General features: G+C 39.2%; 2 protein-coding genes across 3 annotated transcripts in view; one reads left to right on the top strand and one right to left on the bottom strand.

The window, feature by feature from the left end:
• The first annotated feature begins 2,811 nt into the window (after positions 1-2,811).
• Positions 2,812-24,199, top strand: part of LOC6047872 (inhibitory POU protein) — a 62,508-nt gene continuing 41,120 nt past the window's right edge. The window contains 2 exon segments of the mRNA XM_038259279.1: positions 2,812-3,175; positions 7,741-8,421. Coding sequence (XP_038115207.1) covers positions 8,296-8,421 — 126 coding nt within the window. The 5' untranslated portion in view covers positions 2,812-3,175; positions 7,741-8,295.
• On the bottom strand, positions 22,031-23,714 carry LOC119768696. 2 transcript variants are annotated; one of them, XM_038259302.1, is made up of 3 exons: positions 23,389-23,714; positions 23,029-23,189; positions 22,031-22,960 (listed from the first exon to the last, which is right to left on the bottom strand). In XM_038259302.1, exons 1-3 carry the CDS (start codon positions 23,564-23,566, stop codon positions 22,757-22,759), a joined length of 543 nt encoding a protein of 180 aa, XP_038115230.1. In that variant the 5' UTR covers positions 23,567-23,714; the 3' UTR covers positions 22,031-22,756. The 2 variants fall into 2 exon arrangements, with proteins under 2 accessions (XP_038115230.1, XP_038115219.1); XM_038259291.1 differs by having other exon boundaries at positions 23,386-23,714.

Consider the following 24,199-nt stretch of genomic DNA (forward strand, 5'->3'; position numbering starts at 1 on the left):
GAATTGAATACAAGATTAAGTAATCTAGCCGAAAGCTACTCTTATCTCAAATCACCGACATTTTAATTAATAGCCAAAAAATCTAGAACGTTTCTTTTAAAACCTGTCTGGCTTCTTTAAAAAAACAAAAAAATAAATAATAGGTTAACAGTTCATATTTTACAAGTCGTGAATTGAAAAAGAGACGACCATTTGATCGTTAGAATTCCAGTAGATCCTCGATTCACAACAATGGTCGATACAATCATAATCCGACAACCGTTAGTTCAACGGATCAACGAATTTAGTCCGCTATTATTTCACTATTGATTGATCGAGGCTCTATGGAAATTTTGACACATTAGAATGGTTTTTATGCTACTTGAATGAAAATCGCCTATTCTGGTAGAATTACTAAAGTCACTATTACTATAGTTAAAATCCAAAATTCTACAAAAACTAAATTAAAAAAAAACCCGCATCCTAACCTGACACCCACATTAAGACAGGGAAAAATCACTTTTGTAGCGGTTCATTGTACAAATGTGATATTTCCACTATCGGAGAACATCCTTGTATCGATGACAGCTTACCGGCCATCGATTAAGCCGACGACGTTAAGCCATGAGACTGCGTCAAAGTGGGTTCTCGTAGCATGAAGTGGTGTCCATGTGTAAAAATGGAAGCTTAAGCAATATACTGAAAACCTCGATTTTAATTCCACATCGGATCAAATCACACTCCTTGCCAAACAAGCATCAAACCTATGATACTCATTCTGACAAAGTCCAAAAAAAATTTAATCATTAAATACAGCTTAGAACGGATCACAATCAATTCATGGCCCAAAATGCGAAATTAAGACCTTAGCGATTTTTGGGGATTTTACTGTACTGTGTTGAACTTTGCTGCGAACATAGAACACCGATCCGTTTAAAAAAGGAAATATGATCGCAGTCAAATCGAAAACGACGAGTGTTATGCGTTAAGATGTTTTGGTTTTATCCGTTCAATTACGGTAGAAAACCAAACCGATACCACTCTCTTCTACTTTTTTTATTCTCTTCGTTTAGTGGCTTTGGTACAGAGGTAGGTTCCTCTACCATTCCACCCCTATCGTCGCGTACATGTTTGGCATCACGAGCGTTAATATTTGCGTTGCCATCGTGCTTTGTTGACCCATTTGCTGGCCATCCTAAAAGGAGCTAAGGTCAGATTGAACGACGACGCCAATTTGTCGACACACGTGCGCGCAGGAAGTCCCGTATTCAATTTTCCGGTGCTTCCCAACTAACTGCTCTGCTTTTGCGCTAGTTTTCCCTTTGCCGGCTGGCCACGGATGGAATCGTCCTGCTGCTGCTGCTGCTTGTGTACGGTACAATTTTCTCTCTTGATTTCCGGATTGACAGTTTGTCTCGCTTTCACCAAGGCGCGCACACACCCGTCTGCCTGGAATAGTTTTGTTGTTTTCTTTTTCATTAGCATAGCGCTTGAATTATGTATTTCGACCAATCAGTTTGTCATCCCATTTCATTTCCACCTCTTATCTCTGCCCTGTGAGTGTGAGTGTGAGTATTGAGGAAAAGCGTTTATTTTGATGTATGCACAAGTGTAATCGAACAGATTTTCCTTTCGGCACACACTCAAGCCTTATTGATCGAAGGAAGAGGGGTGCCGTAAATGTGTATTAGGGTGACTGATGGCGGAAAATTTCAAAATAAACGTTAAGATTATTATGGATTAGTTCAAAATAAAATTAAAAATTACATTCAGTGCATATTGTCAACATCTTTTGTTAGATTTGATCGTTGCCAAAATATTACTGAAAGAAAACAAATATGACTCATAAGACTGAAAAACAATATATAGAAAAACGGGACTACAGTTCATGGAACATTTGGTTTAAATTTGAAAATGAATAATAGATTAATTTCGTTCAACCGAAAGCGTTGAACCCGCCTCCGGCTGAAAACTCTATAATAGAGAATAATATAATTGATGAGAGTTCGACTGTTATAATTAATTTTAAGTTTGACCGGCTACTCAGTCTGGGCAAAGGCAAACGCTGGTTTTGCTGTGTCGCACGTTTCGGCGCTGCTGATTGGCGCCTTCTTCAGGGGGAACTATTAATTAATTATTTATTGTTATAAACACATAATTGAGGACTTATTACAAAACCATACATAGTTTGACGTTTCTTGTTAGCTGCCTTTTCTAAGGCTAACGTCATAAAATCCATCAAAAGCTTGTGGTACACTGACTAACATTAACAAATAATGTGAGATTAGGACATTTAGGAACACACAATTGTTACAGATCACACAAACACTGCGACAGATATGGACAGCATTAGAGACAAAACTGCTTTGTTTGAACATTGTGTAAACACAGGCCTTTTTATGTTTTTTTTTTGCATAAATTGTTTGCAAATTGATGCTATCTTCGAACACAATCATTGCCGGATTTTTCTCAGCTAATTTTATTTTTAGTTAAATGTGAAAATAGTTGAAGGCCGCAAATTAAGGATATATATATGAGTAAAGAATAGCCTGAAATTTCTTTATTTATCGCTTTCGATTTTTGGGCAAAAAATAATGTTACCCTAATGAGCTCACGTGTGTTGGTAAGAACGCAAGAATACGCACAAAGTGGTAGTAGAGAGAAGATAAATCTGCTCAGCGCATGCGCTTAATAGGTCCTAGCAGGACAATCGACACGCCCACTTATAAATATTTCCGACATAACAATGTAAGCGAGAGGGGTAGATGGGACGTCCCTCTTTGATTGTTATATTATTTCTGAAGCGCCGTGCTCTATTGTTTGCGAACCACCTGAGTGTATTTTTAGAACCGTTATTTTGTATTTTGTTGCCTTACGGTGAATTCTGGTTTCAGTTGCAACATTCGTGCTACCGCGATTAGACATTCATTAAAAAGTTTTGGGGTTTCGGCGTGCTACATGTGCTACTCCAGATGACATTCCTTCCTGTTTGTATGGAACAACGCGCGACGGTTTAGACAAAGATTCAAAAGAGGAGTACGGATTCGCGAGTTTGCAGTTTACGTGGATGTTTGCGCCGACAGCGTAATGGATTTGAAAGAAAGCATTGGAAAGTTTTGCGATTGTGACTAGTGATTAGTAAAAAGGATTATCTTCATACAATTAAAACCACTCGATTAGTGATATTAGTGCTAAGGTACGACACATCAGTTGATATTAGATAAAACTAGAATTGTTAATGTTTATCAAAGAAATTACAGCGATGTTATGCGGGAATAATTTCTAAAACCAGTACAATTTGGGGTAGTTACGATAATCTGGAAATCCTATAATTATATAATTTTCTTCTTAGAAAGGTACTTAGAAGAAACATCCGAAGTTTATCTCCAATGTAAAAAATGCAGTTTCATTCAAAATGCGAACGACATATTGCGTGTACAAAATGCAACGAATTTTAAATCAATTTTATTTCAGTAAAATATGGTGATATTAAAAATAGACTACTTTTTCTATTGATATATTTCAAAGGATATTAAGAAAATACTGCATAAGACATCGTAATTTACTACAAATACGTTCGTGGACGATACCAGGGTCGGTGGTGTAGTGGTAACGTGGTTGCATCTCACCCCAGCTGGCCTGTGTGCGATTCCAGTCGACCCCGACTAGCGTATCTCGAAACGAGACATGTTTGAGTTGATCTAGACAAAAAAGTACATACAAGTTGTAGGTTGTATGATATAACCTACAAAGCAAAAAATCCGATGGTAAAATCGCATGCAAAAGCATGCACATCACCTTCGTCAAAATAAACACTTAATATTACACACTGCATGTACAATTTTTGCAAACACAAAAAAAAAGTTGCAACCGACGGGATTCAAACCCAGCACCAACAGTAAGGACTGGCGCCTTAGCCCACTCGGCCATCAGACCGATGTAAAGCTGTAAGGATAAACGCATATATGAGCTTGACATTTCGGTCAAGTAGGTTTTCCATACTGATGGGCTACATATTTCAGGGTGTAAAATCACATAAAATTGCATAAAATAATGCAATATTTATTTTACACCCAGGTCTTTTACACGCAGCTGGATTACTACATTTTTAGCTGTGTAGGGACCCTAAATAGGGAGTCTATTTGACGTACCCAAATAGACACAAGTTTTACGTATTCAAACGAGCATTTGCCTTCATGCCCAGCAAAACAAAAACTACGCCTTCGACTGCCAAAAATTTGGGTATAGGTCAGACAAACTGGCTTCAAAAATTGCAATATCCCACGATTACGTGGATCAAATCGGCTTATATATTATAGTCCTGTTTGCATGAAAAAGTCCGACTGTCAAAATGTTCGGATCGATATCGAAAATCGAACCTGAAACCCTTGACGTACCGTAAAACGGGGTGACTTTGATTGGGTTGAGATTTATTAGCAAAATGAAAAATACGAATTAAACGGAATGGTATGGAACCATACTAACCTTAGTATAAACGTGTTGAAACTTCCTCAAGAAGTTGTTTTCAACAAATTTTGAAAAGCTTTATCCATTTCGAAGGTTATTTTGTAACTTTTTTCCTTCTGGGATCATCCATAAACCACGTGGACAACGGGGGTTGTGGATGGTCCCTCTGTAGATTTGCTCGATTCTTTAAGCACCCTCAAACTCTGTTCCCTACTTTTATTTAATCAGCGATGGAAAGGTAGTCCACAGCTCAGCTCAGGATGCCAAATTCACACAAGTAATGCTTCAAAAATGAAATAAATGAAAAATATTTAAAAGCATTATAAGTTGGTTAACTATGAATATAAAAACATTGATAACTAGTATTATTTTAATACTCTCATAGTGAAATATTTTTCTCAATGAAAATGAGTTCATATCTGAAAACGGACTGCATCATCGGATTCTTTGGACAATTTACACTAAGTACATTTTGAACTTGTTTTTAAGAAAAGTTTTAAATGTTTGCTTCATATTTAAAGACATTTTTAGTCGAACAAGTTTAATAGTAAATTTGTATTTTTTTCAACTTCATGCTTCAAAATTGGTTTCGATAACAACAAAAAAAAAAAACGATTTTTTCATGAAAAATAAAAATGATTAGGTTGTGTTTCGACTAAACAGTCAGAGGAAAAATGAAAAAAAAAACTGGTAGTTTTCCTTCTTGTTTCGGAAGCCTAAAAACGTCCCAATAGAGTTAAAAAACAAATAACAATTAAACCGTTTTTTGATCTTTGTCACATGACTGCCAAGCCGATATAAGGACGACTGATGGAGTTATACAGTCGACAGCAATGTTTAAAAAAACAATTTCAAATGAATTGAACGTATTCTTACCTAACCTGAAATTCATGTGCATTTAAAAAAAAGTTATTAAACATAATTAATCTCATTGTGAATTTTTCAAATGAAACTTCAAAGTAACCTCACGGTCAATTTTATTGAATTGAATATGAACACTTTTAGGCTGAAATTTGTGTAAAACACAGTGACAATCAAAATCACCCCGGTTTTTAAACTAACGAAAAAAAGGTTTTTAAACTATTGAAAAACACTTTTTTGTGCCTGTTGGTATCGGCCATGACGGCCATGACACTTAAAGAGATTAACTATTTCAATGTACGAATGATCACAATATATTGTGTGGGTGTGCGTATAGTGTCAAGTTTAGTGCCTATATATTAGGATGTAACAAAAGTGACTTTTGACGGGCGAGCCCTCGATTTCCCAGGTTCCGGTGGGTTACTGAGCCTAAATCCAAAATATGAGCCTAATTCGTCATCTTTTTTTTTTCAAAAATGACGATTTTTGAGGCACTTTATTTTCAACATCGTTGGCTTGTAGGCCAAATCCTTGCGTTTGTTTAGGTAAGTAAAACATTTAAGTTCTGGAGCTGGAGCTAAAAAGCTGCTTTCGCCTTTTTTAAATCATCTTTTGTCGTCATTGTTTAAGTAATGGGTTACATACATGTAGAAAATCATAAAATTTCATATTACAGAAAATTCACTAAATCCACTAAAAAGATAATTTTCAGTCACTCCTGAATGTTTCATGAAGATATTTCGTGACTAAACTAAGTAAGAGACGATTTATATTCACAATTTTGCCAAACTTTGTGCTTTCGTCATGCACACAGGACCGGTTTAACGAGTCTTCAACGAAATTTTGAGCCGATTTGGTCAAAGCAGTGTTGAGATATTGTGGCCCCCATTTTTTGAAACTGCTGGCTTACAATAACTCTTTCTCGGCAATGGTATATCCAAACGGCTTCATATTTATTTTGTTAATAGATAAATATGCATATTTTGATGCCCTGAAAAAGGATTTAAAAAAAGTTTTAATGTGTGCTAATACCAACCTCGGACCTTTTTGACGATTCATATGTATGAAACCCCTTAACCTTTTAATGAAGCATTGTGTGATTTTTTTGGCATTATATGCCAAATTCAGTTCAAATCTATCGGCTATAGTTTCTCCGAGATTCACGGTGAGTGCAGCATTGGGTCTCGTTTGAATATAAGAAAATAAAAACACGTGTAAAAAACTACAAATTCAGAGCGCTGCTAGTAGTTAATGCTTATTGTAAAACTGTTAGAGGTCGAAAAATCGCATATGTTATGCAATTCAGCTTTATTTGGAGTATCATGGAGAATACTTTACAACGTATTTGCCATTTCGAAGATTTCAACCAAAATAAATATAAAGTTAAGGTTACAACCAGATGTACCCATAACATAGGCGTTTGTCGCAGAATGTCGCAAAATTTTGACCTCTCCAGTTCCAGTTCATCTCGCTCTAGTCGCAGCTCCGAGGCGTCGAAGGGACTCTGTAAGGGGAATGAGCCAGTAAAGCAGGAAAATCGTCAACTATCAAGCGGTTTTATGTGCGAAGCAGAGTAAATAAAACTCCACAATGTTCATAATATTTGTTCTTTTATTGTTGTTCCTAAATTCAACAATAACACTTGAAGAAATTCACATCCGAGCAGCGCGAATAAAATTTTATCTCACCTCATGAAAAATTCACCGTTCCTTTATTCGGTCTACAGAAAATGGGCGGCAAAAATTGTGTCTGAGAAGTTAAATACACTCTTTCGACATATTGTTGGAGCACGTGTGTGAGTGTGAGAGAGAACAGGCATTCACGTGGTAGCAAAAAAAAAAAACTCTACTCGGATGGTTATATGACTGCCAAAACACGGGGAGATACGTGTCCAATGAGCAATTTTGAACAAGCTGTGCAACTTGGGAAACGGAAGATTAAACAAATAAGAAGTTCTTCTTTTGATGCAGGTTTAATGATTGCCCACGCTCGATATAAAAAAGATCTGTTTTGTATGGAAATTGTCCACGTGGTTGCCTCTCGCCTCAGTTGGACTGGGTTCGATTCCAGATGGTCCCGGTAACATTTTTCGAGACGAGTTTTTTTCGAGCCCCGGTCCAACCTACAGGTTAATTCGTTAGCTCAGTCCAAGTCGTCTCCCTGGACTGCTTCGGTCGCGTCGTTGTTTGACAGTTGGACTCGTAATCCAAAGGTCGTCAGTTCGAATCCCGAGGTGGATGCTGTAAGCAGAGGTTTTGGATTATTTCATCGTTTCAAACCATCGGACACCTAGTTTCGAGTATGAAGTTCGCAATCGAGAACGCCAAGGCAATGCTGTAGAGCGAGCAATATCATTTGATTTTTTTTATAATACTTTCTCCACAAAGTCCAATTTAATGAATGTCACCTTATTTTCTTTCATCTTGCTTTCAGAGAAAAACACTACACTTCTACGAGTTAGTACGAAATGGCATTCTTAATCAGCTCGTAGAAACTCCCTATCTTTGCTGCCGTTGTCCTGTGGGTTGATAGCATCACGGCGGATATCATCAACCTGTCGATAACTTCTGGAAAGTTCCAACGGTCATTGGAAGCAAGCAAACAGACATGACTTAGTGACGGCGACAGTTTTCGATACACAATAGATATATAAAGAGTGGCATTTACGTTGAGTTGCTAAATTATGTAACAGCAGAACGAACAGGAGAAGTCAATTAAAGCGTGAAGGTGCAATGAGAAACCACGGGTAGCAAAAAGTGTGACATCGGCGAAAAGAAAAGAGACAGAGTAAAAAAAAGCAATTGCTGAAAAGACCCTATCCTGAGATTGAGACACTTGCTCGGTGAAGACGGTAAAGGAAGAAATTGTCAGTGACGGACTAATTTTCGTGCGAATTTTGGCCAGTAAAAGCGTTCCAAAATTTACTCGCCCACGCATTTTGACGCCTCCAAGGCGTTGAAGTTAGAGGACGAATTTGCTGGCGGTTGCATGACCATGTCTATGTATCCGTCAGCAGATAAAATGAAAATGAGCACCCCTAGCTGTTTCCCCGGCCGATACAGTCCCACATATCGAGGACCAGATCAGATGCGACGCTGCATGACCAACCCGTCGGTAAGTTTTTTTTCTCTGTAAACCAATCAAACTTTTCTTTATTTGTTGCGGAACCTTCGTAGAACTCAGATCGGACACTGGTTTCTTAGTGAACGTAAAGTAATAAAAAAGCAATTCTTAACATTCCATACACCCAAACGGTGGTCGCATCATTTTGCTACAAATCTGCGTGGGAGTATACTAGAATTTGCATGAAAACTGTCCTCATACATTTTATGCGATATAGGGGAGTAACAGTTTTGTCCGTTATCGACATTTATCGGAATTACTGGCTGTTTGATTCATTTGAAAAAATGAAAACTTGTTGGAACAAGGTTCAAACCAGCGTCACCTTGGTTGGTAATCCTACACGCTACCACCGCGAATTAGAGCGTCATCCAACTTGATAGGGACAGAGAACAAACATAATCTTCTTTCTGACCAAATGTTCGAGAACTGCAGATCGCTGACATGGGCAAAATTGATATTCGAGCTTGCTGCAAAATCTGTCATAAAAGGTACCATCTTTTTGTAGCAAATCCTCTATGACAGATTTTGATACATTTTCCCTGTGGGTGATTAGATTTGTTAGGGTGCTCGAACTACCAATGTCCGGATTGTGAGTCCAGTGCGCATTCCGATTTATCCACACGGGTGGGACCAGGAATTTGAAGCAATTTCAAAATTTTATCACAGACAAAATTTTATTTTGTTTCTTCTTCACGGCATGGCTATTTATTTTTTTTACCATGGGATAGTCACTAAAACGGCTTAATACCGTCAGTGGGAATGACTATGGCACTTTGGGGTATCAGGCGACCATAAATAAAAAAACGTTATTTAATCCACCGATGGTGGTTGGTGCCTTCCTCACAATTATGTACATATTTGTTTTTGTAGTAAGAATGTCAAACCTAAAAATTTTATCTAAATTTTACTTCTTGCAACATATCTACATGGAGTATGGGGTCTAGAATCCCAAAAATCATTGGACGTAATATTAAAACAACACCTACGGGGCTGCTTCATGAAAATTGTTCACTTTCAATAGTTATATTACTTTAAAGTTTTTTAAGCCTTAAGGCAGTATAAAAATATATCTGTTCATTTTTCCCGGGAGTTTCAAATCAACAAAATCCCGGGAGCCAGATCTCCGGATAGATCCGAACAACTTTTTCATCAAAATATTTGAGATCCGGCCTCTGAAATGTGTACAATCGACACTTAGGTGCTCATAACTTTTGATAGGGTTCTCAGATCTTCAATCTTTTGGGCTTATTGGAAAGGTCTTTTGATTACCTATCCAACGATGGGTCGCATGATAGATCCGGACAACTTTTTCATCAACATATTTGAGATCCGGCCTCTAAAATGTGCGCAAATGACACTAGTGCTCATAACTTTTGATAGGGTTATCAGATCTTCAATGTTTTGGGCTCATTAGAAAGGTCTTTCAAATACCTTTCTAAACATGTATGATCAGACGGGTTTTCTTACAAGAACGACCGTTTTTACAATCTTTCAAACTTTAGCCAGAATCGTTTTTTAGCATAACTTTTGAAATACTTAATAAATCTTCATAATAAATAATATAGGTCTTGTGGGACCCTAAGACGGATTGAATGAGACCAGAACGGCACAAATCGGTTCAGCCAGTCCGGAGATAATCGAGTGCATTTTTTTTCGGTGCACGGACTTACAGACATACACACGCACAAACATTTGCTCAGAATTTGATTCTGAGTCGATAGGTATACGTGAAGGTAGGTCTACGAGGTCAAATTAAGAAGTTCATTTATCGAGTGATTTTATAGCATTTCCTCAGTAAGGTGAGGAAGGCAAAACGTTACTTAATCCACCTTTAGGTGGTTGGTGCCTTCCTCACATTCATAAAGTGAATACACTAAACAGGGTATTAATAACACTTATTTTTATCAAAATATCTGAGATCAGGCCTCAAAAAAAGTGTAAAGAAAACATTAAAGTACTTATAACTTTTGATAGGGTTGTCAGATCTTTAATCTTTTGGGCTCGTTGGAAAGGTCTTTTGATTACCTATCCAACGATGGGTCGCATAATAGATCCGGACAACTTTTTCATCAAAATATTTAAGATCCGGCCTCAAAAAAGTGTATAAATAACACTTAAATGCTCATAACTTTTGATGGCGTTGTCAGATCTTCAATCTTTTGGACGCGTTGGAAAAGTATTTTAAATACCTTTCTAACAATATATCGCATGACGGGGTTTCTTACAAAAACCACCCTTTTTACAATCTTTCAAAGTTTAGCTAAAACCGTTTTTTAGCATAACTTTTGAAGTACTTTTCTAAACTTCATAATATTAACTAGGGTCTTGTGGGACGCCAAGACGGATCGAATGAGACCAAAACAGTCTAAATCGGTTCAGCCAGTCCGGAGATAATCGAGTGCATATTTTTGGGTGCACGGACTCACATCCAGACACACGCACAGACATTTGTTTCTGAGTCGATAGGTATACGTGAAGGTGGGTCTAGGAGGTCGAATAAAGAAGTTCATTTTTCGAGTGATTTTAAAGCCTTTCCTCATTGAGGTGAGGACACACTCTAATTATTTTTTGATATTTTTTTTCGAAAAAAAACAAAACGTTTTAATTAAGAAAAATTTGGAGTTTGAAGGTTTTAAGTTCAAAATTCATTGAATGGCAGACCTTCAAATGGAAAGATAAAACATGTTTCTTGACAAAAAAAAAAAAAAAAATGATTATTTTTCATAGCTGTACTGTGTAGCTGTAGCTTTTTTCCTGCATCATTATATATATTCAAAAAGGTAATTGATTCAACTATTCAATAACATTTAGCAAAACATGCTTTACAGGCTAAAAAAAACTAAAAATACAAAATATGGATTTATGGAAATACTTAGTTTTGTGTGCATTTGTTTTTTTTAATTAAATTTATCTTTATTGAACTTTCTTACAATAATTACATTTCTTTTACATGCTAAGTGCTATGGCTTAATGCTATCTATCTTTATTGTATTTTACGTTTTTTAATTTACTGATCATATTTATTTTATTTAGTTCAAATTGTTTTACATTATTGCATTGAACAGAATACATCTGGGTAAAAAAGAAAAAAAAATCACTTTAACAATCAATCCTAACTTAAAACTAGAATAAAACACTAAATTCATTGAAATATTCAACATCATTAGAACGAGTAAACTACGAACTGTATTTTAAGATGAATGTTCCAAGGGTTCTTACTTGTTCCTGACGAGTTTTGCAACCTTACTTGTTCCTGACGAGTTTTGCAACCACGCAGAGTTGTTGTCATCCCGATGAACATTTTGTTCAGAAGTTCCGTTGATGCTGGTTGGTTTACCCTCGCTTGCTGACTGAAGCCTGGAGGTGTTGTATTCTCTGCAACTCTTTGCCGCTGATTCAACAGCAATGGCTACAGATTTGGAACCACTCGAACAGATCCCGCTCCAGGTGACGCCAAAGCAGGAAAATCTACACAGAAAAAAAAGTGTAATTATACAGGACACCGAATTGATGTTTTAAATGTAAACATGCTCAATGTAAATTTGAAATTCGATGTAAATCGTTATAATGCATTTAAAAAGGGTTCATGTAAATTGAAATTGAACGTAACCTCTGAACTCAATGTAATTGATCATGTTTTTGTTGACATTTGCCAAATTTGAATGTATGAAAAGCATGTAAATGAACTGCTGATGTAAAATGGGTTAAATGTAAAATTAAAAAGCATTTAAAGTTCAATTTAATCTTTGTGTTTTGATTGTCAACAGACCAAAACAAAGCAGTAGATTATTTTGAGCGAGCGGTGAAGCGGAAGAGTTTGTTTTGCTCCGCGTTTAATGCTTAACTTACTTAAATAACATAACTTTCTGGAACCGAATTAAAGTGTCCGGAGTGACAGTGTCAGTTCCAAGCTGGTGTAAAGTAAATCAGACTCCTTAGGAGAAGGACTGAATTCAGTCAATCGGTGGAAATGTTTCGTAAGTGATGGTCGCGTATTTTAAACTGCTCTGAAATAATGTACCTTTTAGACATTTTTACCAGTGGCTGGCCTGGCGCGGCCCCGTAGACATTAGGTGACAGTTCCGGGAGCATCCTCCTCCTCCCTCGTCCCGGCAGGAGGCCAAAATTCAAGTTTCTTCATGCAACTGATTCTGGCCGCTGAGGCCGAGGCGATTATATTCTTGTCCTGGAAGTGGCCGTCGTGAAGATTGGAGGTGAGTTGTACTGAATGGAATATCCCAGTCCAACTTACCCTCTGTCAGCAAAATTGAATTCGACAAAACGATAAAATGGTCAGCGGGAACGGGAAATGGGCATGTTGTCGGCACCGGCGAAAGTTTTGGGCTGATTCCGGGAGATGATCTAGGCTGGAACACCAGTGCATCTGCTGCAGATTTGTATTTTCTAGTTGTCTTCTTTGCCCGCGGGATGCGTCCAAACCGAAGATATCGTTCCTCAAGTATCAGGTCGCAAACAATCATTTGATTCACAATAATGCAAAAGTGTTTTCAAATTCGGCTGGACATTAGTAGAATTTTAAAATTGGGTCAAAGAATATGAATAAAAGTATAATATCAAAAGATCAAACGAAATGTCAAAAAATTGTTGATATACTACACGTTGACGAAAAGAAAGTAATTGAATTAAGATTGGAACAAACCTCAAATTTATTCGGTTTTATGTACACTCAACAATAAAGTTACCGGTTGAAAGGGTTAAAAGTATCCTTTTAGACGGTATTTGAATTTTCCTCTGCAAAAGGGTACATTTTATCCTTTTATACGAGTTTAAACTACCCTTTTATTTCACCTCGCTTGCTTTACCCTTTCATAAGGGTAATCCCTTTTGTAGCAAACGATACCAGCGCCGCCCTGCCGTGTTTGGTGTCAGGTTTGGTTTGAGCGAGGCGTCGGTTCCCTTGCGTCAGGCCTTCGCGAATAAGTTCCGGCTATTCCGGACCACTTCTCGCTACAAACAAAGATCCGTCGATTAGAGGATGATGTGGACGGTAAGGCCGATCGGAAACGGTTGGAGGAGCCATGTCGACAGGAGCAGAACAAACCAACGAATTGCTTTCAGCAAACGGGTATGTTGCAGTGATACTAATAAATTGAACATTTTAAAATAGTTCCAATTTTTTCAGGCTCAAATCTGTATGTAAAGAAGAAGGTCCTGCGAGACGGACAGCAGCTCGAGGTGGAGGTGTTCTACTTAGCGTATCGTTCCGCCGACGATGTCGAGTTCCCCGCCGACGATGTTGAGTTCCGGGTGACGAAGCAGGTGCATCCAGAACGAAGTCTGTGATCACTATCTAATGAAAATAGCTCTAACCCAAAATCCAATTCCAGATAGTCTCCGTTGCGTGCGCCCCATCCGGTGTCAAGCATCTACACCACAAAGCGCTCGATTACGACGTGGGCACGGCACCGTTATCTACAACGCCGAAGCCAAGAAGCGAATTGCAGCCGCCAGCAAGGACGAATCCGTCACCAAGGAGCAACGTGACGCTGTAAAGCTTCTGCTCAGCACGATCGACCTGACGAACAAAACCGTTGGCGACGCCATTTTCGATATGCTCGTCGAAACGGTCCTCCACTATCGTGGCTGGAGCCTCTAGGACTGGTTCGCGGCGTACTCCGACCTGCCGAACGTGCTGATGAAGGTCAAGGTGGAAGATCAGAACGTGTTCACGACGACCGATGCCGAGCGCATCTGCCGGAAGGTCTGCAGGCCGCCATCAACGAAATCGTGGCCAAGTATCCTTGCGGGAGGTCGTTTGTGCGACCGTCCGGAATCAAGGACGTTGGGCGGGAGTACGCCGAGTCCGAAACCAAGAACGGCAAGCTGCAGCTGGCGCTCGAAGTGGCCAACATTGTGTATGACCGAGCTGGAGGTGTTGACGCTCGGCCGGAACTGGCCAAGATCTAAGGGAGGAGGCACGCACATCAGTTTATTGTTATTTCCGACTTGCACATGCTACCGAAGAAGATCCTGCGGGACTGTCCCTTCCGACAGCAGCTCGAGATGGGCGGCAAGGTGCGCCTGGCGTATCGCCCCGTCATGGTGTCGAGTTCCCGCCGAGGATGTTGAATTCCGGGTGATTGAGCAGGAGCGCAATTAACGACAACTTGCCAAATCCGGGACGATTGAACCGGACCTTCTATTCTCGACCGCACCTTCCAGCATTGTCTCATCAGGCCACGTCGAGACTTGCAACATTTTAGCTTGGAAGCAGAAAAGAACGGTGACTTTGTCGTACGATTTGAGGTGAGCAAAACAAAGTTTTGTGCTAGGTTTTGTGTCATATTATTTCTAAAAGGTTTTAACTTTTCAGACCGAAGCTCTCCAAGAAATTGTCGTTCCGCTTTAGAATCTCCTGGTTTCGAGCAATCGCCTCCCATAGTTTGGAAAAAGTACTCAAACTGCGAAATGCAAAAAAAAAATGTTAGAGGGTTAACATCTTTACATTTAACTGTAAACATTCATTTATAAAAAATAGAAAATAAACTTGTTTTCAGGGCAAAACCTATTTTTTAAGCGAACTTATGGAAATAAACAGTAGATGCCACCACTGATTAAAAAACAAAATTGACTAATAGATGTCGCTAGTGTGCAAGCCGCTTCAATACCATTATCCATTTAAAGGGTACTGAGCCAGTACCCTTTTGAAGGGTTTCACCCTCGTTCCCTTTCAAAAGGGTGACGACGGGTAAACTTGAAAAAGGATAGAAAGTACTTTTAAGGGTTATTCTGATTTTGAGTGTAGGAAGCGTGTAATCTAGTACTTCTTGAAAGTTGTTCTACACTGCTTTTGATTATTTCTACAGCACCGTGTACATATTTTTGTTTTGATTCACAGCAAGCTTTTTTGCTTCTGTCACTCGATTGGTGAGAACAGGTTTTTTGTGTTTTTCGGTAAAAAATCCAAGCACCTGCGGCGGTCAGATAGAGCCGAATCGAAAACGTGTGAAAAATACCTGGTTCGGCAATAATCTTACCAACAAAAGCCTTGACTGTAAACAAATAAGAGGTATGTTGAATGTTTCAAACAGAGCAATAGTTTTGACGATTTTGTATCTATAAATTTAACAATTTCCCCATTTTCAGTGCAAAAAAAAAACAAGTTCAACCGCAACAAAACTGACTCGTGAAGTTCATAAAGATCTGGCGTTCTCCGTCGTATGCTGACACGAAAGGTATATTTCGGACTGTTCGGGACTTGTGCGAGGACGGAAATTACTCCTTTGTCTGGAAGGACGCATTGCATCACCGTGATCGTGACGACTCTTGGCTAGATTATCTCTTAGAGATCAGGTGTTCCTGCCGTCGTCCAAGAGTTTGTGCCGCCAGAATCGCCGGCCAAATGGATGGTGTTCGTCACGTGATCATAAAGTGGTAAGCCCGGCAAGTGCGACATGGTCCTCACGGCGGAACAGCAGCGTGAAATCATGTTTTGTAACGGATTCCACTTATCTTTCAGCACATTTCTAGAGTAAATTTTGTAAAACAGAAGATCTCTTCGTGACGTAGGTATTGAACTCCTCGTACATATTTCCCTCTATCTAACCGTTCCGCATTTCTCAGGACAAACTGCAGATCTGCTGCGGTGTCAAAAAGGCGTTCCATCAGAACTGCAACGGATGCACGCACTGCCGCTGAAAATGATTTATTCAAAGCAATATGGACTCATTCAGATCGCTAGCCTGGAGCAAAAGTACCGTCCGACAGATGCCGTTCAAATCCGAAGATCGTCAGCTGACAGACTTCCAGATAAGTATATTCCGTGGATCGTTTTTCGAAAAGTTTTAGATTACCAAATTACTTTCCTTCCGAAACACTTCTGAACTTTGCTCGGGTGAATCTGTAGTCTGGTGTAATTTTGAAACTCTTTGTTTATGTTTCGAGGTACAGAAAGATTAATTTCATCTAGATCAACTCATTTTGTCCAAAATGAAACAAATCTTTCTGAACTACGATCTACAAAGCATTTGAAATTTACATCGGATTCTAGATTCAACCGGGCAAAAAATTTTATGGTTTGGTAAATTTACGTATGTTTCATCGTAAATTTACATGACTTGGAAATATTTTGCTTAGGCCTGTTTACGTCGGATGTCATGTAAATTTAAAATGAAATTGATGTAATTTCGCATCATTAATGACGTGCACTTTTGGTACATCATAAATGATGTAAATTTACCCGATTTTTTTTTTCTGTGTACGTCCGTGAAAGTTAGTGGTGTTTTGCGACGATTTGGTTGGTGCCTCGTCGTTGCTTGCTGCCGATTTTTTACAAACTCAGCTCGTTTTGGGCAGCTTCGATTCATGGTCGAATGGTCGCCACCACAATTGAAACATTTGGCTTAAATGTTCTCGTTGATTGTTTCGCAAGCTTGAGTTTTGTGCTCACCTCCGTACGACTCTTGATGAAACAGTTCCTTCCACAAGGTCAACTGCAAGCAGTTCGAACACTGTGTTACGCCATGGTGCACTGGACGATAACGTTCCCAAGTCACGATGATGTTGAAGATGGCCTGAACTGCTTTCAGCTCAGACGGCGTTGTCGATCCTTTCTCAAGATGAACCACGTACAGCTGATCACGATACGTGATGTCCTTGTTGTGTCTCGTCATCTTGAAGACTTCGATCACGTTTAACTTAAGAGTTTGGAGCTCTTTTTTCAGCACACTCACAACTATGTCGTACAGGCCACGGAGGACCTGTTTCATGGGGCGTTTACCTGGATATTAAGTCGTTTTCGAGTAATTGACGAAATACAAAGCGTAACGCCTGCGCACTATGCGACGTTTAACTGTATATCGAAAATCTTTTAACGTAGGATTTTTTCTAGATAGTTTACCAATATTTTTCCAAAATATGGTGGGATTGTATGACTCTACCTGCAATACCAATCGTTTGAAAATTCACACGATCTTACCCATTGGGCCATTAATATGGGTAATATTGGGTAAAATGATGATCAAATACAAAGATACAAAGAAAGGGTCAAACAAGTCATTCAATAGTGTTACTTGTTCAGTGGAATTATATTGACATGCTACATTGTTTGAATATTTAGATACTTTTTAAGCAATATCAAAAAACATATTGAAATATATTTTTGGCCTAAAATGTACCTCGACAGCTGCGAAAATGACAGTATTTGTTCAAGGAATGCTGTGTAAGTAGAAATTTTTTTTCATTGAAAATTCGGCCCAGATATGTTATTTATCATCATCAATTTGTGCCCTTTCATAATCACATGAGTTTTGATGGGTTAGTAAGATGGTTATGAGGTCAGGATGGTAGGAGATGCGACCATAAGTAATTCGTTTATCGGTTGAATTTTTTTTAAATCTTATGCAGCCGGCTGCGGAAGGATACATAATTGATTATTTAAAATGTGTTTTAATCAAACGCGTACCAACCGAGCAGTAATGGATTGACTTATCAATATATTTTACCTGTTTGAACAATTTAGAAAACGCGAGCAAATTAAAAAAAGTAAATAAAAGACGCTTTACTCTTTATAAAATGGGTATTTTTATGAGTTAATACTAAAACTGCCAGTTGGAATGAATTATTACGATCAAAAAAATTGAATGAAAAGAAAACAGGACACCGCGTAAACGATTGTGATGAAATTAAAAAATAACTTAGCCGAACTAGGCCGGCGGCGCGCCTTTCGATCAACGATTATAAAAGAAGGACTTATGAAAAAATATTAAATAAATGGCGCCGATAAACACGATGCAAAGTAACCGCGAGGTTCCGCTACTCACAATCGAATCTTAACTGCGATCCAACGAAAATGGAAGAGATCGAAATGCAAAAACGAATCTGGGCGCACTAATGGTCCTAAATGCCGGCGCGTCTTTCGATAAATGATTCTATAAAAATGACGTTTTCACCGTGAAAATTTAATGATAAAGAATGGGCTTTGAAAATCACAAAACAATTAATGTAATCTTAATTAAAGCACACAAAAAACACCAATCACTAAAAAAACTACGCTCGAAACACGAAAAATCCTGCACAGCGTCCGCGTGCCTTCATTTCCCGCAGCCGCCTCTCGAATAAATTTCTGTTTGATTTTAAGATTAACTCTTGGTGAGAGAAATTAAACAGTAGCTAAAAAGGCATATTTCTTTAACAAAGTTTTACTAGATTATGTCCTTACAAACAAAATTTGTGTCTTACTCTGCTTACCACGAGCACATAATACCATTGAAACTGGTGGTTAGTGGGAATCTATCTCTTCTCGTGCACGCAAACACATGGCAATCGCAAAAGAGAAAAGTTTGATTGCACATAAATTGGTACTTAAGATGCAATAAAGTATCTGGTTACGTTCGGATATTCATAGCCTATTTTCTTTCTACGCTTGCCGGTGTTTGTGCGGAACATATTTCAGATAGATGGAGTTTTTCTTGTTGAACGGAACAATTGGATGGGGCGATAACTTGAGCTAATTAGATTTCTTGGTATCCCCTTTGAAAAAGTTTGCTTTCTGTGCGGTTTCGATCTATTTGGAAGTTTGTTGTTATATATATTATCATTGATTTGTCAAGAAAAAAGCTTTGTATAAAAAAACTATTGTTCACGTTTTTTATACACAAATATTCTTGGGTTTTATTCAATAATATTCTTTTAGGGTGTTAGCATTTAAAAGATAACATAATTAAATTTCTATAATTGTAAACGAAGGTAGTTCCGACCTGGGTCATGAATAGAATGCGTAACGTGATTTTCGAATTATCCCACCTTGTTTACAGTAGGAGTAGGAGGATGCTCAAGCACAAGCATGACTTTTTTCTCACTGGTAAATGAGCTGTTTTATAATCAGTAGTATGTGTTCTATTTTGTCAAGTTTTTTACATTTTATGCTGGAAAATTGGGTCCTAAAATGAAGCTTTGATTGCTGATATTATTGTTTACAGTGATAAAGCTTATTTTTCTGAGTACAATGACCCTTTGCACGACCACAAAGAGTTTATAATGGATTTTTAAATTAATTTTGGAAAATTATCCTCACGGTCCTTCTTGACAGAAAAGCTCCTACTTGACAGCTCGTTCCAAGGGAACCATAGTTGATCCATCAAAAAATGTTGTTGTTGTTTTTTTGCATTAAAATGAAAAAAGTGATCAGAAATGGTTTTTAATCGTGTTTTTTACCGCTGTACATAAAAATTGAAATAGGGATTTAGTACCCAATTGTCGCGATGTTGCAGATAAATTCCCTGGCTGATGTTGGAATCCTGCAGCTCTTCCTGATCCAGCAAAAAAAAAAAACATCGCTAATTCTAGCGAAGCTGATACAACAAACAGAAAGGATTTTCACTAAACCAGGGTTTCAAATGGAATCAAACAATAAAGACAGCTTCTGAATGGATACAACCGCATCGACTCCATAAACAACTTCCATTCATAATTGTAAAAAAAAACGATCTCGCCTTCAAGGTTTATTGACTTCAACCCCAGGTCTTCAAAAGCCACACATTTTTCATTCTTGCAAAAAAAAAAAGTTAATGATCGATCACAATACTCTCTACTTTTGGCGAACAGTAAATTGGTTCCACTTTGACAGTTCAAAATTGAGGCCGTTTTGCTAACCACTATTCAGCACCCAGGTTCCGACGCAACATTTCCTTCCCAAAGTATTAAAGGAATGGTCTAGTGTGATTCATTTTTAACTTCCATTTCGACATTTTTGGCTTGGTACCATCGGAAAAAGTATGATGTTTTGCTGATCAAATAAAAACAGAGACTTTTAGACTTTTTTTGACAATTCATAATCTCCAGCATAGAAACGAATTCATTTCGCTAGAAGCATGGTTCTGCTCTCGAATTCAGCGCGCAAAGAGATTGCGTCGATGCAATGTCACGCAACCGACGGACGGAAAGGACGGTCAGGCCAACATCAGTCACAGAGTTAGAGCACTACCGTTGCAAATAATACACGTCTGATGCACGATGCATTTTACGCCAGAACTATTCGTTTGTACGTGGATGCGTTTTGCCTCGGTCCTGTCCGGCAGAATGGTCGGTCACGTTTTTTTCTATTCTAGCTGCAAATGCACGTAGAGATTTGTACATCTGTGTAGGTGTAGGCGAGTGGCACAGAGAGTAGCTTATGTTGGACCAAATCCTAGCATAAATAATGCATGGCGCTCATGTTGGTATCTTTTTCCGATACTTTGTTCCTTTAAAAGCTGTATGTGCCATGGCCGCACAACAACCGAGAGTCGAGAGTGTGAGAAAGAGCAGTACTGGTGGATCAACGTCAGTCAAAACAAGCAAAGTACATTTTCACACTCGTTCCCTGGAGAGAAGATGCTACATCCGTACGCGCCAAGCGATGCAGCAGCAGCAGCTCCAACTTCACGAGCCGAGCACATGGCAAAAAGCAGCGCTACATCAGCCATGCTAAGTTAGTTGACGACGACAGGAAAAGGTGAAAAGAAAAAAAGAGTACCGTACTTTTATGCTCTTGCCCGGTCGTACTAGTCTGTGCATGAAAAATACAGATATAAAAGAGAGCATGTTTCGTGATGCACTGATAAAACCGAAACACACACCTCACCAGGAAATGCGAAAAGTTCGCGTCGAACGAACACTTTCACGCACCTTTAAGATTTGAATACTCTGGCATAGGGTAAACTTTAACCACTAACTTTAACCCTCTAACGCCCATGTGCAGAATCAGTGCACAAAGACTTTGAGATCGATTTTCTCGAAGATGTGGTAATATTTTCAACAGTTTCTTTTTGCACATTTTGGAGAAACATATAAACTATCTTCTGACCAAATTTCATCCATATTGATGAAGTTCGAGCTTTTTTACAGGTCAAAACGTAAGCTAAAATAGGGTATTTTGAGAAAATAATTAAGCGTTGGCCCTTCTTTAAAGAAGGGAAAACTCTCTTGACTGCTGATACAAGTATAATTTTCTCTTCTTTAAAGAAGGGAAAACTGTTTGACTGCTGATATAGGTGAATATTTTTTAAAGAAGGAAAAACTCGCTTGAGTTGTGACCACAGCTGAAGCGCATTATCCCCTTTTTAATGAAGAAAATTCAACTATAGAAGAAAAAACTTTTTTCAGCAGTTGTCACAAGTCTAGAAAGTGTCCCTTTCTTTAAAGGAAATATAAACCTTTAGTCAGCAGTTGAGAGTTCAGAAAAAATGACCCGCAGCTTTTTTGGGTTAGATCCAAAGCTGTAGACGGTGAATTAATACAGTATATAAAAAAAGTATTTACACCCCTTGGGCATAATGCACATTTTGTGATGAAACATGTAAACAATTTAAAGTTTTGCAGAAACCTACACAGAAAAAAAAAATCCGGTAAATTTACATCATTTATGATGTACCAAAAGTGCACGTCATTAATGATGCTAATTTACATGAACTTCATCGGAAATTTAAATGCCATCCGATGTAAACGTGCCGAACAAAACTGTCACGAAAACATGTAAATTTCCGATGAAATCTACGTAAATTTACCCAATCCAAAATTTTTTTTTACTCCGTTGAATCTAGAATCTGATGTAATTTTCATTAGCATTGGGATGTGTATTGCCTGGGCTGCACCATTCAAATCCATGCTATGAACTTTGTATTGAATAAATAAATTTTAATACAAAATTAAAGCATGTATTTGAAATGCAGTAAGACAAAACATAAAAATAATGCGTATAAAAATTCATCAAAATCTAAATCCAACGGAGTAAAGAATAAAATAGCTGGTTTACTAAAGGTTACTTTCTCAAGGTTTACCGAAACAAATTTGCAACTCAAATTTGACTCATGATCAAACATGTTTAATTGAACAAATTGCACTAATTCTTTCCTATTCTTGATTTTTTGTCGTAGAACGTATTATTATAATAAATAAAATCCCATCGTACTCCTTTTTTCACGCGATTGGTGGACCTGGTCGGTTTCTGCCACTTCCTCCGCCGCGATTGCATGCGACTGCTGGTTGCTTCCCCGGCAGGGTGGCATTCCAGGGCCCCATCCGTTTGGTGAAAGGTTCTGGTACTTTCCGATCGGTCCGGGACATGTTACCCAACTGGTTCGACAGTTTTCCGATTGATGGTTCTGCGAAGGTGGAATTGCCGAAAAGGACGATGTTTTGGGTTCGTGAAATGTGGCTCAGATTGCTTCCCGCGGCCTGTTTCATGTGACTTTGGTAGGATGACTGAAGCAGATCCGAACCAATGTTGAGTACGTGCTGATTTTGAGATGCCAACGCGTCAAACATTGAGGGATGTGGCCTCAAACTTTCTTCCAACGGTGGTGGATGATCGCGCGAGTTCATCAAACTACCGTCTGGCCGTCCAATTTCTCGGATCTGGACGATGTGTTGATGATTGGCTAGCCCGCTCGGCGGGGGACCCGACTGCTATGGGTTTTGATGACGTTCTACTCGCCACTGCTACTCGTGTCTTTGAGTTGCTCGATGCTTTGGAGCTGATCGGCGATGATACGTCAGTTCCACAGTAACCTGGTGCCTTCGACGCACCCACCTGAAAGGAAAAACAAAAAAAGGAAAGTTCAACTCGTGAACTTCTCCCTAACCACTAACTCATCCTACCTGCAGCGGTTCGTCCTCGAGAACAAACGCTCCGGCAACGCAATGTGATCCACCGGGTCCGGTTACGTGTCCATGACCACGATCTTCTCCGTCCCCGCCGCCGACTTGCGACGCTTGATAGTGGTGGTGCGGTCCTCCGTGATGCCCTGTGGATGCTGCTGCTAAAGAGGAAGAAGTTGGCCAATTATTGAATCGTGCTGGTGTCGGCAATCAACGCAGGCGTGGTGGAAGTTTTGGCCACTGAACTCTAACACTGAACATCGTCTAAGAAGCCACCGCAACTGGCGTTGGCACATGCACCGATCCAAACACCGCATAGTCGGCAAAGTCATTTCTACCGGCAGTTGGTTTGCTCACCACCGACTCCCCAAACACCACCAAAACCTAACTTCTGCTTCGGCACTGCAGCAGCAGCAAGTTCGTCCGCAGTAGGTGGATTAAAATTGTCCATTTGGCCGAGGCTGCCGACCGACTGCGGGCCAGGACACGTTTTGAACAGATTGCACGCGGTCCTCGTCGCGTCGTGCGTCACGAGCATCTCCCCGGCGTAGGTGTTTCGGTGAGTGGCTGCTGCCGACGGTTGAGCTCGATTTGCAAAAGCTGATGGCGTCTGAAGCAAAATGGAAAGATGATTGTCTCATAGCTAGACTCTTGGAGTAGTATCTGAAGGAATGGAAGGAAATAAGTAAAATTACATTATAAGTAACTTTTATAAAAAAAAGTATGAGTATTTCGGCCAACTTACCGGTTAGCCAGGGTAGGTAAACCATCACCATCGCACTATAATTGATGCATATTTCGGTGCGTTCCTCGTCTCTTAAAATTTCTCTTCTCTTTCGCAGCCGAGTGATGGTCGGCTTGCTATCGCGAATATCGAAAGCCCAACGAACCGACGAGAAATACCGTATCGCTGGGCCTGATGGAACTATCGTTCCAACCGGAGACACGCACACGAAATTGCTGTATACATACACTGGAGCTCACGCACACAAATGAACTCATTTCTACAGGGCTTACGGGCGAGAGAATTTCACGATTGCTCTTTCTCTTGCTTTTTGAGCGAGGGGACTGGCCGTGTGAGAGATTTTTTCCGTCTTACGCATCGATTTGTTCGTTGCTCGCTATTTCATCGGCGTCGTTTTCACTTCGCTCTCTTGATGCAGTTTTGGGA

This window comes from Culex quinquefasciatus, chromosome 1, assembly GCF_015732765.1.
Source record: "Culex quinquefasciatus strain JHB chromosome 1, VPISU_Cqui_1.0_pri_paternal, whole genome shotgun sequence".
In the NCBI taxonomy this organism is placed as follows: Eukaryota; Metazoa; Arthropoda; class Insecta; order Diptera; family Culicidae; genus Culex; species Culex quinquefasciatus.

Coding starts and splice junctions, on each gene's coding strand:
- LOC119768696 (XM_038259291.1), bottom strand. CDS start 23,566: ATGCTCGTGACGCACGACGCGACGAGGACCGCGTGCAATCTGTTCAAA. Junction 23,190..23,385: donor TGGTGTTTGGGGAGTCGGTG/GTGAGCAAACCA, acceptor CTTCCTCTTTAG/CAGCAGCATCCACAGGGCAT. Junction 22,961..23,028: donor TCGAGGACGAACCGCTGCAG/GTAGGATGAGTT, acceptor TTTTCCTTTCAG/GTGGGTGCGTCGAAGGCACC.